Genomic DNA, 13,205 nt, shown 5'->3' on the forward strand with positions numbered 1-13,205 from the left:
CAAGGCTCACATTTGCTTCAGTTCACCAATTGATAGACATTTAGAGCATGATGAAAACTACGGAATATATTGCCATTAAAATGCCAGCCCTGCAGACTACAGGTGCTCTCTGAGACATGAGAGGGATTCAGTCTCAAGAATAAGGAATGGTGTTTCTCCTCCCCAGCTAATTAAATTACATGCATTTAAGACTGAGAGAGGAAGCATGGGGAGGAAGTCTTAAGTTTAGTAGTTTGTCTTTTTTAATAGCTATTAATACCTGCACTATATAGATTTCACAAGCCAAGAAGTTAATTCTGTTACTTTTGTCTGACTGGCTGCCTTCAGTTTAACAATTCATGACTTTAAAAGTGTTTTGGGAATTTAGGAATTTGCTTTTTCTAGACCAGACTTTTATTCTCTAACAGTATAATAATTTATTGTTTTCTGTTCTATCTGTGATTACTGAAATGACTATAAAATAGGAATTAAAACTGTTGGTGGTCTTAAATGTTACAACAGTGTGAAATATTTGGTTTTTTCATAATGTTTTTTGGATGTCATTGCTACCATAGTATAGGAGAGATGGCCCAGGAGAAGAGTTTCTGTACCACAGGTTCAATCCAATGTGATAATGAACTAGTAAATTGAAGACTGAAATAATAGATTTTTTTTACTGTATTGTTACTGACTTTTTTGTTATGGTAATCCAGTTTTCAAATCTGTTCACTTGTGCAGGAGGCTGGGGACCGCTGTGGAGTCTGTTTCCTTTCTTCCCTGTTTGGTTGTAGAGAGAAGACACCAAAAGCCAAGTATATGCACCTAGCTCAGGAACTGCTGGTAGATCCAGAATGGCCACCAAAACCCAGGACAACAACAGAAGCAAAAGTACCATCCCAAGAAAATGGTTCATATCAAATCATCTCTGTAACGTAGCAGTGGATCTTGGTGGCATGTCTCTTTAGTAGTATTCAGAAGAATGTAATTTTAAGGCTTTATTTGAAACTGCAGTGTGCTAAATGTCAAATTCTAATGCAGATATTTCCAACTGTTTTGTCTCTCTGAATACAAAATTCAGAGCCAGGCATCTTAATGGCTATACATTTTAAAAATGTAAGTTACCTTAGGCAGAACAAAAATTGTGTTTCCTTCCACCTTCTTTCAGATTTCATTGTTCCTAAATGAGATGCATTTGAAGGTTTAAACTGCAGGGCAGTTAAAATAGGTTCACATTATATGCCTGGAATATCTTAATAGTTGTTCTAACCTGCTTATCTGGGCATGTGTTCATGTAAACCCTATGATGTGATGGTTTAATGGCTGTACTAGAGGTGCATAATAACCTTGTCATGGTTTGGGGTTTTTTTGTGTTTGTCTTTTTGATTGGTTGGGGTAATTTTGTTTGTTTAGTTGGTTTTTATTTGACTGATGAAAAGTTTTGTGCCTCAGAACGGTTCTAAAGTTTGTGTGTGTGTACCTCTAAGTTTGTCTCTATTAGTAAGGAGTGTTTCCAGGTGTAATGTTTGAGTTCTAAGTTCAATTCTTTAGTCTGCCACAGCAGGAATTGGGAATGCTGTAGAAGCAATATGCTCTGTCCTTAAGAAATAAGCACATTGCTTTCATGTGGATTCTTGACTTCTCTTCTAGCTAACCACAGGGAAGGCTTAGGTGGCCTCCAGGGGAGGAGCCATTTGGCTACACTCTAAAGTTTTTGGAGAAAGAAGGATGGAGAATCTAAACACTTTCTTCTATGTCATGTTTTATTGCATTTAGCTATGCATTTCTCCACAGACCTTGCTTTTTCCAGCAGAAGGGTTGGATTATCCCTTTGTGGACCATGTTTTATTTGTAAATCTAAAGATAATTTTCCTATATACCTTCAAGTAGTAAGGCCAGAGTTACTGCTGCAAGGGATGTGGGAGGGGAGGTATTGTCACATGCCCACATGTGGGATTTGTGCACATTAAGAGCACAGGCATTTCAAAGAGTCTGCCAGTGTCTTAGGTGCTACATGTAGCTGTATGAAACAAAATTAAGAGAAAATTGAGCTAAAGTCTGTCTTGCTGCAGAACTATAAGGCTTATGCAGATTTTATTTATTTTAAAAAAATTAAAAATAAAAGCTTGTATCACCACTAATGCTGCTTAAGCACTAGGGGTAGCCATACATCATTTTGCCATGAGGCAGTATCAGAACACAAGACCACTAGAAAAATAGGTCTACAAAGAAGTAGAAGCAGACAGCACTTTGACTTGCAAGGCTTAAAACTTTTTTGTTGGGTTTGTTGTTTTTTTTTTTTAACTATAAATTACTTATCTTGAAACCATTGTAAACTTTGTAAAGGTTTGGAAAAGTCTTCCTTAGTATCTTTGGGAAGAAGATAAATATTGAGTCTTGATCAGTCTATTTTTTAACAAGGGCAACTAACTGGTCCAGACACCTCCAAGCTTTAGGAGATCTGGAGTCTGAAGAAGTCATGATTCTGTAGAGATCCTTTAGAGAAGGAAGTGGGGTCCTTTAGAGTAGTTGTGGAATGAGGGCCCCAGACTCACTGGCTGGCTGGGATTGTTTTGAAGTGTGTACATTCTGATGATGGATTTTGAGGTTTTGATGTTAGGGATTTTTTTTCTTTCTTTTTTTCCTTTGTCTTTTTTTTTTTTTTTTTTTTTTTTTCTGGGTTGTCTTGTTTTGTTCTTTTAAATTCCTGTGGAGACAATTCCATTCCAGCCTTGTTTTAATAAGCACAGTTTTTCAGATCAGGCCCAATTCCCTTGTGCTGTTCCATAAAACAGGATGGACAGTGTGCCCTGCTGCTCATAGAATCATTAAGGTTGGAAAAGACCTTCAAAATCATCAACCATTAACCATGTTAATGTCAATCATGTTGTGGTTTCTGCAGTGTTGAATATACTGTGCCAACAGGGAATTTAAAAGTGGTGCTAAATGGTTTGGAAGACCTTTTCCTAGAACTTGGTTGTTGAAGTTATTGCTCCTCCTAAATAGTATGCATATGGGTGTACTATCTTCCAGTCCAGCTGTCAACTCTTTTCCTGATTTCTCTTGTTGTTGTTTGTTTTTGAGGAGTGGAGCAGGGGGAAAGGGGGAAGTGGTTTTCTTAGCATTCATTCAACAGAGCAAGGTTCTTATTATCCTGGCTTCATAAGGTCATAAATATTGAACAACAGTGGTGGCTTTTAAAGGGTCTGCAAACATTGGGTACATTAATTAGTCGTGAACCTGAGTCAGTTGGCTAATTTCTGCCAATGTTGATTTTACAAAATCTTTGTAGGATGGAATAACTGATGAAGAATAATTCTTAGCTGCGTAAGTAGTATTCAAATCTAAACAAAAATAATATTTTAGTTGAAAAATATTGTGAAGCTATGCATCTTGGACCTGGGAGCTGTGACTTATCCTTAAGCGCATAAGCTTCTTCTTTCCATTTCACTGACCATTTTAGATTTGCTGTTTCATGAGAACTGAAAGGAAATATTTGTCTGTCCCTTTTATATGCTTTTGCTTAATACTTTCCTAGATACTGATAATTTTTCTTGGCTTATTTGGTTTCTGAAGCTAGTTTTTCAGTCTTATTCTAGTTTATTAGACTTACCTATAAAGTGAGGAGGAAAACAGCTCATTAAGGTGGGCTTGTCTTTGGAGAACATTTTAGGGAACTCTTCCTAAAACAGAAATTGTCAAGTGTCTCCACTTAACTGAGTGACTAATGGCTCATGAGCACAGTAAACTTGAGTGTTTTGCAAATGGGAGCTTGTTTCCTCCAGGTCTGAGTTCAGGGTTGGTAAATGATCCTGGGTTGCATGCTTGAGCTCTGACGCTTAGTTGAGAATAATAAATCAGCTTTTCTGAGAATCTGTCTTGTTATTGCAAGTTCAGCCACAAAATAAGCTTTTGCATTTTCTGCAATTATTGGGATTTATGCCTTCCTGCCCAAGAGCTGAATTTGACCACCTATCATTTTTCTCATTTTGAGCAGTTTAGTTTTTCTGGTTTTCAGAAATGCAGCAAACTAGATCTGGACTAACGCATTCAGTTTCTGTTTTGAAGTAAGATGAAATTAATTTTGTAGTGAAAAATCTCTTTCAGTGTTCATCTTGGAAATCTAAATTCAGGTGAACAGACCAAGTTAGTGAGCTCCACTAGATACTGGGTAGACATTTTCTTCCTGCTGTATATTTTGGCCTTATGTTGAGGAGTTTGATTTATTCTTAAATTATTTGTGTATGCAGACTTCAATCTGTACGTATTTTATTTTGATGTATTAGGATTTGTAAATATTACTGATTTTTAAATATTATTTATGCACATACTTAAAGGACTGGTCTATCCAGAAAAGCAGTTGCTAAATAATAAATATTACTTTTTAGAAGTAAATTACAAGATCATGAAATTGTATATCCCTCAGGGTTATTTTTAAAGATTTTTTTTCCTTCCTTTCCCTTCAGATTCAATTAGCAGTAACTCTAGTTTCATGTACTATAGAGCTAAATCTACTGTAAAAAGAAAATGCTGCAAATTATGCTTGAATAGAAGCGGCTGAAAAAACCCACAGAACTGACTGTCCGTATTCATCATAACTTTAAATTGGAAACTCTTACTCTTGCACTTTTTAAACAGTTGTTGGATTTTTAATTCTATTTATTTTCTTCTTTCTTCATGAAGGTTGTGCTGAACAGTCATCCCAAATTGGGTAAATAATCCTGTACTGTATATGTGTATATGCAGTATAATACTAAGCAGATGTGGAGTCCTTTTTATGCTGCAAATTTTTAATGCTTATGTTGGTCATCACAAAATGAGAGAGCTCAAGTCCTAGGATTTCTCCCATGAAATTCTGAACTGTAAACTTAGGGTTTTGTATGTCTAAGGGAAAGCTGTGGGTTTTTGACAATTTTTAGAGTCTTGAATATGTTGATTTTATATACAGCAAAGCTTCAGGTTTTTAAAACTATTTTCAACAAACTGCAGCTTGTTTAATAATTATGTGAACCAGAAACTACTCAGTTTGTCATTAATTCCTCAAGCCTAACACAGATTAAAATGTTCATCATTACAGCACTCTCTAGAAGCTCAGCTTCCTTTTATTTTTAAATCTGAAATGATACTACATCTTTGTATTTAAAATATGTATTGCTGCTCTAGAATGGTACCCTGTTGTCAAAAGGCATACATAAATAACTGTACAATAGAATTGTAAATAAACCTGTAAATCATTTTTGTGACTGAAGCTCTTTGAAAATAAAATTAAAATGAACGGATATTTTAACTCTTCTCATTAGTTTCATGGAATTGTTTTAATTATTCTTTATAGAATTAGGTGCAAATCTTGTTGAAGAACACAGACTTACTCCCTCTGATGTCATGGATATGTTGTTCAGTGCCTCTGTGTTTCTGCAGATGGGGGTGGGGAGGGTGCCTGCTGTGTTAGTGTTCTGCAGGGGATCACGCTGAGCAGCTCTTCCTGGTGGCTTATGAGAGCCATTCTAAAGCCTTGTACAAGTGATAGCAGCTTGTTTCCACCTTTGGTTATTCAGATGTTCCTTCTCTTTGGACATGTGGGAGGCATGATCTGAGCTGTCACCATTGTCACAGTCATCTTCAGAAAAATCATGAGGAAATGAAGACACCTTTTCTGTCCTGGGCTCACCTTCTGTTGAAACAGTCATTGGCAGAGCATATTATTTTACATTTGAAGACAGGATACTTAAAATACCTTTTTACTTAACAAAAACGTAATCTTTCAATTTCAAGCTTCTATTTTTACAACTTAGCTTTTCTCTTTCAGAATCTTACAGGTTTTAGGTTTTACTGGCCTGCCACTCCAGAGGACTTTGAGGCAAAACAGAAACTAAATATGTCAACCTTGGAATGCTTAGCCAAAGCATTAAGTAAAAAGCCCCTTCATTCCTTACTGAAATTGCTTTGACTCCAATCCTGCAAGAAATTAAAAGTCAGAGCAGCTTTATGAATGTAGGAGCACTTGGTTTAAAGTGGATGTTTCCATTCCTTCAAACTCTATTTAGCAGACCAGTGACAAATTTGACCTTTCTGATCACATCTCACATTGAAATGTAGATTTCGGACTTCACTCAGATTTGCTTTGGGTTGGCTGAAACACATACGCCAATATCACTGCCAAAGAACCTGCAAGTGGGTTTTCTGCTGTCAGGTGTGTGACTTAAAACTTTCTCCTGTTACCTGAGTGGCTTCAAGCCCTACTTTTGGAGTTACATACAACCTGTGGAAGTTGGTTGCTTGAACAATTGTAGGCAAAAATCTGCTCAGAAGCTTTAAATATTGTTTGGCCTTTGGCCTGGCTCAGTAACTGGGCAAACACGGGTGACAGTGTTATCTAGAGGATGCGTTTTGCTGTTTTACTTCCCATTTAAAGTGCAGTGTCATGGTGAAGCCTGATTGCCTGCTCTGCTCCTAGTAAGTTCCTTTAAAAAGCAGATAAGTTTCTAAGGTACAGCTCAAAATTCCCTTTTCATGCTTGTATGAGTTTAGGAACTTGCAAGACACTAAAAGAGGTAAGCACCACTATAAGCAATACATGTGCTCAGTGTTCTGTATGTTCAAAACTGATTTGAGACTTCTGAGACAATAACAGAATTAATGTATTAATGCTTCTGGCATCCTTTTGTAGTCTTGAGAAATATTACTGCGGGAGAGGGGGCTGAAAGGGAACGAGGCTGTAGACCAGACCTTGGTATATGACCAGCCAGGCTTTTTTGGAATGCCAGGTGTCACAGGAGGGTTTGAGAGAATTTTAATGCATGGGAACATATAATTATGATCTTTATTGTGGGTATTACTGTAATCTGTACTGTTAAAATCTTTAAATGTTTTTTCAGAAAAGACTGTTAGCAGCTCTAGATGTTGGAGACTGGTAGGCTTGTCCAGTTCTTGTGGCAGCACTTAAAACCTTAATATCTTGCAAAGAATTTCTACCATTTTGCTGTTTGTTTGTCAAAACTAGTGCTTTCTAGCATTTCTGAGCATCTCATTGTCTTCTTGTATACTCTCTTATCTTTTGCTAAAAGACCAGGAAAGCAGTCATCACAAACCTACAGGCTAGTGTTAGTCTGTTTCTGATTTTACAGAGTGGCCTGTAGTCACACCTTCCAAGGGACCTGCATTTGCAGTTTCTAGCATAACAAATGGGGGGGTTTTCTATCCATTTGGTTCTCTAGATCCTTGCTTCTCTCGTCTAACTACATCCTGTAGTTCTGTGGTCTTGAGTTGTTGGTGTAGGTTAAGATGTCAGTCAGGGCTTGAAAGAAATTTTTTAATGTGTTTCTGGATGGAGGGTTCTGCTTGGGATAGGTAGAATCAGGGACAGGCTGAGTTAGAAATTTATTGAGGTTAAAGCATCACTGGCTTATGACAGAGAGTTTTGGGGTAGGGAGGATTACTAGGAGGGTGAGATTCTCTGAAAGGTTCTTGTTTGACATGTGAAAGACTTAGGAGGAGTGAAATCTCTTGCTATTTTTTGGTGATGCCTCTGTCTCATTCAATGAGTTGTGAAAAACCCACTGAAATCTTGCTTTGTGGCACCATGTTGCTGGTCATTGAGAACCCTAAATGCTGTGTCCTTCCCTTCTTGAGGGAGAATTAGAGATTTTACCAGACTTCAGTACTCTGCTGAAGCTGAATAATTTTTATTTTTTAAATAACTCCCTTTTGCTCTCTCTCTCTCTCTTTTTTTTTTTTTTTTTTTTTTTTTTATGTAGTAGCTAGTTTGGACATGCAGCTGTTTTGGGTCCATTGTGGTATGTCAGCAGTTCAGGTACCTGAGAAGTTCTCCTGTTCTTCCTGACTTCTCTTGAAGTGAAGGAGGTTGTACCCAAGTCTGTCTATGGGATTGGTATGGGAGAGCTTCATTCTTGCCCCTGAAAAAGAGAATCTGGGGATGGAGCCTTCCTCTCCCCCCATGTTCCTAGTGCAGAGGACTGACATTGTGTCAGCTATCCCAGTTACATCTGTGGAAGTTGTGTATCTATTCCAGTGGTCCCAGCTGCTGCTTATTCTGCTGTTCAGCCAGTGCTTGACATCCAGGTTCTGATACACTTGGGCTTGTTGATTTCATTGAGGAAATATTTCTAGACTGTGGGTTTCTGTTTGCTTTGCTCTTTTAAATATTATTTATACCTACAATGATTGCTTTCCTGTTTGTTTGGGAATGTATGCAGCTTTCCAACTTTGTTGTGTGTTTCATGCAGATGTACCTTTATTGCTACAACTTCCCATCTAATTTTGTGCACGTCTTTCCTCTCATTTCATTGTACTTCTGATACCACTGCTGATAGCTTGTCATTGTGTTAAGCTGTTGAAATGAGGCTTGTTGGTTATCAGAGGCTCACTACTGTCCTGTGCCATATGGGGTCTTCTGTGTTATTTCAGGCTGTGTCAGAAATAGCCTGTTCCTTCTTGTGTGTTCCTGGGTTGTTCCAAGAAGCCATCACTTGAAAATGCTGAGACAGGATTTAATTGGACGGTGCTGTTTTGCTTTTCACCACTTAAAGTACAGGGCAACCTTTTTACCTCCATTGTCTATTTTTGCAGGCTAAACTTTATTTTTAAACCTCAGATAACTTACAATGGAAAAACACAGTGAGTGCAGGACCTTTTGATAATTTTTGAGAATATTTTTGGCATGTAATTTAGTATAATATACTAAACCTTGTCTAGTGGAAGATGTCCCTGTCAGATGGAAAGAGATGATCCTTAAGGTCCCTTCTGACCCAAACCTTTCTGAGATTCTGTAATGCTTTTCTGTTCAAATAAATGCATGTCTTTTGACTACTTAAGGGTTTCATCCTGATTTTTGTCTGCTTTTATTATAGTTAATTGGTACAGATAGACAAGGAATACTTGATTTACAAAAGTTAATTTACCTGTACTTCTCCGTGTAAGCTGAGCATGTCAGAAATAGTCGACAATAAAAGATTTTGAAGTTTGCTTTCAAGGCAAAGGAAATGTTGTACACATTTGCAGGTTTATGATACAATCACACATCTTTGTGAGCTGCTAAGTTACCTATGATCAAATCCTGATTCTCTCTTATCTCTTGTAACAGCTAATGTTTCTGGCACTTCAACAAGGATGTTGGTGTTCCGTTTGTCAGTGATGATCAAGCTTTTCTTCCAGTTGGATGCATCTATTTGTCCTGAGAAGTGTGACTGCTCTTCAAAAAATGCAATTTATTGCTCTGGCCCCCACATAAAAGACCTGGAATTATTAAATCTGCCTTGCAACATGACAGAAATTCACATAACAAATGCTAACATATCATACTTACAGGATGTTTTTGCTAGGATGGCAGAACTGCAGCATCTCATCCTGTCTTCAAACAACATCGCTCTGGTTTCACCAATGGCTTTTAAAGGCTTGGGAAGGCTAAAAGTTCTCAAACTGCTAGATAATAAGCTGGTTGAACTTCCCCCAGAAGCATTTGATGACATGGTGCAGCTTCAGCAATTGATCATTGAAAGTAACAGGCTGAAATCTGTTGTGGAAAATCTGTTTGACAAACTGGCTGGTTTGCAGGAACTTTATTTGAACAAAAACCAACTAACAGCACTTCCCAGTGGTGTGATGAAGAACCTCACCAAACTCAGAGTACTGAACTTGTCAAGAAATTACTTAGCAGCATTGCCTAGAAATATATTTAGTGCATTAGCCAGGCTTGAGAGGCTGATGCTGTATATTAATAGGCTGTCTTCAATAGAGTCTGGTATATTTGATAGCCTGAAGGAGCTGCAGGAGCTTTTCCTGCATTCCAATAATATCCATTCCATTGCTCCTGATGCATTTAATTGTCTTTGCAAACTGAGAACCCTGACACTCTCCAGAAACAGACTTCAGGTTTTGCCTTCTGGCCTTTTTTTGCACTTACATGACCTGTCTAAACTGACCTTGTACAGGAACCCACTGAAGACTCTTCCAGAAGTGCTGTTTGGGGAGATGAGGCATCTTGGTAGCCTTTGGCTATATCACACAAAGCTCTCCACAATACCAGATTTTGTGTTCAGTAACTTGACAAATTTAGAGCTTCTTGTGCTGAGTTTTAACCCAGAGCTTACGGTTCTTCCTAGGAATGTATTCAGTGGCCTGACTGAGCTGCGGGGCCTTTCTCTCCACACAAGTAATATTTCCATTTTGCCAGAGGGAATCTTTTTGAGCCTTCAGAAACTGCAGAACATTTCCCTCTTTGATACAAAGCTTGAGGTTCTTCCTAGAAACCTCTTTCATAATCTCAAGCACCTCCAGAAAGTTTACCTGAATAGTACTAACCTGCAGTCTCTCCCTGCAGACTTCTTTACTGCTTTACCTGAGCTGGAAGAAGTTGTCCTCGATGACAACCCTTGGAAATGCGATTGCCAAATTCTTGGCTTCCGAGAATGGCTGCAAAAGAGCACAGCAATAGTTAAAAATGTGCCATCTCTGATGTGCCACAGCCCAGTGGCACTGCAGAATACTTCTCTTGTGTCTCTAAGCATCGATGACCCAGAGTGCCTGCCAACCACAGCTATGACCTATCAGACATTCAGCTCAACTTATTCCCAGACTTTGACATCTCCTGTGGCAGAGCACTTCACATCATCTCGGGAGACTGCTGTAACAGTGCTGTCTGACATGGAAATCACCAGCACACCCACATCAATTCTTTCTGCAGCTCCAGGTTTTACCTACTCCCATGTTGAAGATGTTGGACAACCTGGGTTACATTTCTCAGATGTTCCTGTCCAAGCTTCTCCCAGCATTATAGCACGAACCAACAGTGTCAGAGGGACAGATTTAACTACTCTTGTCTGGTGGGATGAGTTTCCAGCCCACAGCAGTGCCAAACCCTATTTTAATACCAGAGTTACTTATTGCCAGCTATTCTTGTGTGTTCACTGTTTGATTTTAACACTCCAGTCTGTAGTCATTGTGCTCAGTCTGTATGTGATAGGTAACACCAGGCAACTCTTGCACTCCAGAAATAATCCTGCTCAGCCTGTAGTTTTGATAAGAATATTAAGAAGATAGAGAAATCTAGCCCAATAAAGAACTGGAAGTGTTGCTTTGGATGCTTTTTGAACATTTGAGCAGTTAATACTCGATTCAGATCTGGATTACAGCTCTTCATAGCAAAGACCATGAGGACCTTGTCTTTATAGCATAATGAAAATTAACTTTATGCATCTTGCAGCATTTGCTGAGAACGGCTCTAGTCACTGTAAATTGCTACAGCACTTAATGCACAAACCCAGAGGGCAAGGTGGAAGTACTGTGGTCACCTCTGCACCTGTGCCATGGGTTTCCTTGGAGTGCTGCCCTGTCCCCTGCCAGAGGCTGCTGCCTGCTGAGTGTTCACTGCTCAGGTGGAGTGCCATCAATGGAGGAACAACAAAGGAACATGGCTTCAACTGTGCTTTAGAGATCACCCAAAGCACTTCAATAATATTATTTCCTCTACTGCCTGCAATCTTTTGTCTCCTTACTGAAAAGACAAATGGTGGTTTTGGGAGAAGATGCTGGGAAGGACCTTTAAACAATGGGGATGTTTGCAGAATGGTGTGGTGCAAGTGTCTTAACTTTTGCTTTCCTTCCTCAGCCCCTTTCTAGGACATGGCATGAAGAAGGGGTACCAATTGAAGCTAACAGCAGAGAAAGATGCTGAGCTAGGAAGTATAATCTTGATGTATTTTATTGTTTGATTGGAGATTTCCTGGAAACTGTAAAGTTCCTACAACTCTGGATTTTAAGTAAACACTTTCATCCTTAAAGTTTGGCCAGTGGTCTGCAAAAACAGCCAGTTCCTGGCTGTGTGATGCAGGGAATATTGAAACCAATGTACCAGGTGGATGCCTAGGACTGAGAAGGGGCTCCACAGGGGTGAATTGGTTTGAGAGCTGATCTCGACTGAGCTGGGAGAGAAAAGAATGGTCTCTCCTGGGCTTGGCTGGCAAAACAGCAGCATGCAGCTGAGGGGCAGGAAGCCTGCCTGAACTGAGGGCCATGAAGTGTCACCTCCATTTTGAAGCTGGCTGGGGAATGTACACAGCTTCATCAACTTGGAGTGTTCAGACACATTTTCAGTCTCATTATTTTTTACTTTACATACTGCTGTTCCCTGTCTTCCAGTCCTTCCAGGTGTTGATATGCAAAGGCAATTACTAGGCAGTAGTGTGGGTTTTGGTCATTATACTAACATTTTATTAATACTTTGAATTGTGTGAATATTTTAGTTCATAGGTAGACTGGTGGCTGTCAGACTGCCTGTGCTTTAGCTCTTGGATTTAACTATCAGCTTTTATCTATATTATGGGACTTAGTTTGCTCTTAAAAATGCTGATGTGCTTAAAAACCTCTGGGTGTGGATCCCTGACTCCTTGTGCCAGAGAGCCTCTACTCCATTTTGTAACCTTAGTGACTTTCTCACTACTAGGGAGTTTCCTGGATGGCCTTTAAATGTGTAACAGACTTGAGGTGAAGAAAACTTGAATTTCCTGCAGGTTGGTTATGGTTGGTTCCCTGCCGTGTGTTACTCTAGGTAGTGAGAATAAACTCTGACTGCTTTGTTTCAGGGTACTCTGCTGCTGGGCCTAAATATCTCTTCCAGACTTTGAAAAGAGAGAATGTGCTTCTGTAGTGTTAAATGGTCATTGTCTTGCTGGTGAAGTTTAACAAAATTTAGCAAACCTGGCTAAATGGGAGTTAGAGCTATCTCTAAAGAAGCAGAAATGCAAGTCACTGCAAGTGATGCAAAGCAAGCTGTGACTGGAATCATAAACAGATGCTCAAGAATATTTGCTGCAATATAATTGAGAGAAGCACAAACCCAACAGTGAGCTTTCTCAGTGGTGGTTCTGGGTGGTTGCATGTAGTGTTTAGGAAGAGAGAGTTGTTGCAAATTTAGGTTCTTGGTTGGACAGCTGTAATGACCACTTAGTGCTGTGCCACTCCAGCGCTGTTGCATGGTGCCACGCAGGCGTCTGCTGACAGCAGACAGGGCAGTATAATCAGGACTAGTGAGGAAATTCTGGTTTTGAGTTCTACAAACCATGCTGGTGATCGTTGCCTCAGTGAAGGAAGTGTGCTCCGGGCGCTTGGATGCAGTGTCTGATTTCTAAGGAAAAGCAGTGTGTGCCCATGGCATGGCTACGACACCTTGCTGTCCAACGCAAGGGCAGCAGGGCAGCAGCAGCTGCTGCCTTTTG

At 39.4% G+C, this 13,205-nt stretch overlaps 2 protein-coding genes across 11 annotated transcripts in view; both read left to right on the forward strand.

The window, feature by feature from the left end:
• The window catches only part of ATP13A3 (ATPase 13A3), a 56,714-nt gene extending 51,459 nt beyond the window's left edge, over positions 1-5,255 (forward strand). For all 8 annotated transcript variants that reach the window (XM_021536864.3, XM_085587760.1, XM_021536867.3 and 5 more), the window contains one exon: positions 718-5,255. In XM_021536864.3, the coding sequence (XP_021392539.2) occupies positions 718-915 (198 nt within the window). In that variant the 3' untranslated portion in view covers positions 916-5,255. The remainder of the gene's footprint in view (positions 1-717) is intronic.
• LOC110473866 (uncharacterized) lies at positions 3,165-13,205 on the forward strand. 3 transcript variants are annotated; one of them, XM_085587762.1, is made up of 2 exons: positions 3,165-3,303; positions 9,077-13,205. In XM_085587762.1, exon 2 carries the CDS (start codon positions 9,103-9,105, stop codon positions 11,029-11,031), a length of 1,929 nt encoding a protein of 642 aa, XP_085443888.1. In that variant the 5' UTR covers positions 3,165-3,303; positions 9,077-9,102; the 3' UTR covers positions 11,032-13,205. The 3 variants fall into 3 exon arrangements, with proteins under 3 accessions (XP_085443888.1, XP_021392464.3, XP_085443887.1); XM_021536789.4 differs by lacking the exon at positions 3,165-3,303 and adding an exon at positions 5,400-6,429; XM_085587761.1 differs by lacking the exon at positions 3,165-3,303 and adding an exon at positions 5,400-6,527 and having other exon boundaries at positions 9,077-13,204.

This window comes from Lonchura striata, chromosome 9, assembly GCF_050655825.1.
Source record: "Lonchura striata isolate lonStrDom1 chromosome 9, ASM5065582v1, whole genome shotgun sequence".
Taxonomy (NCBI): Eukaryota; Metazoa; Chordata; class Aves; order Passeriformes; family Estrildidae; genus Lonchura; species Lonchura striata.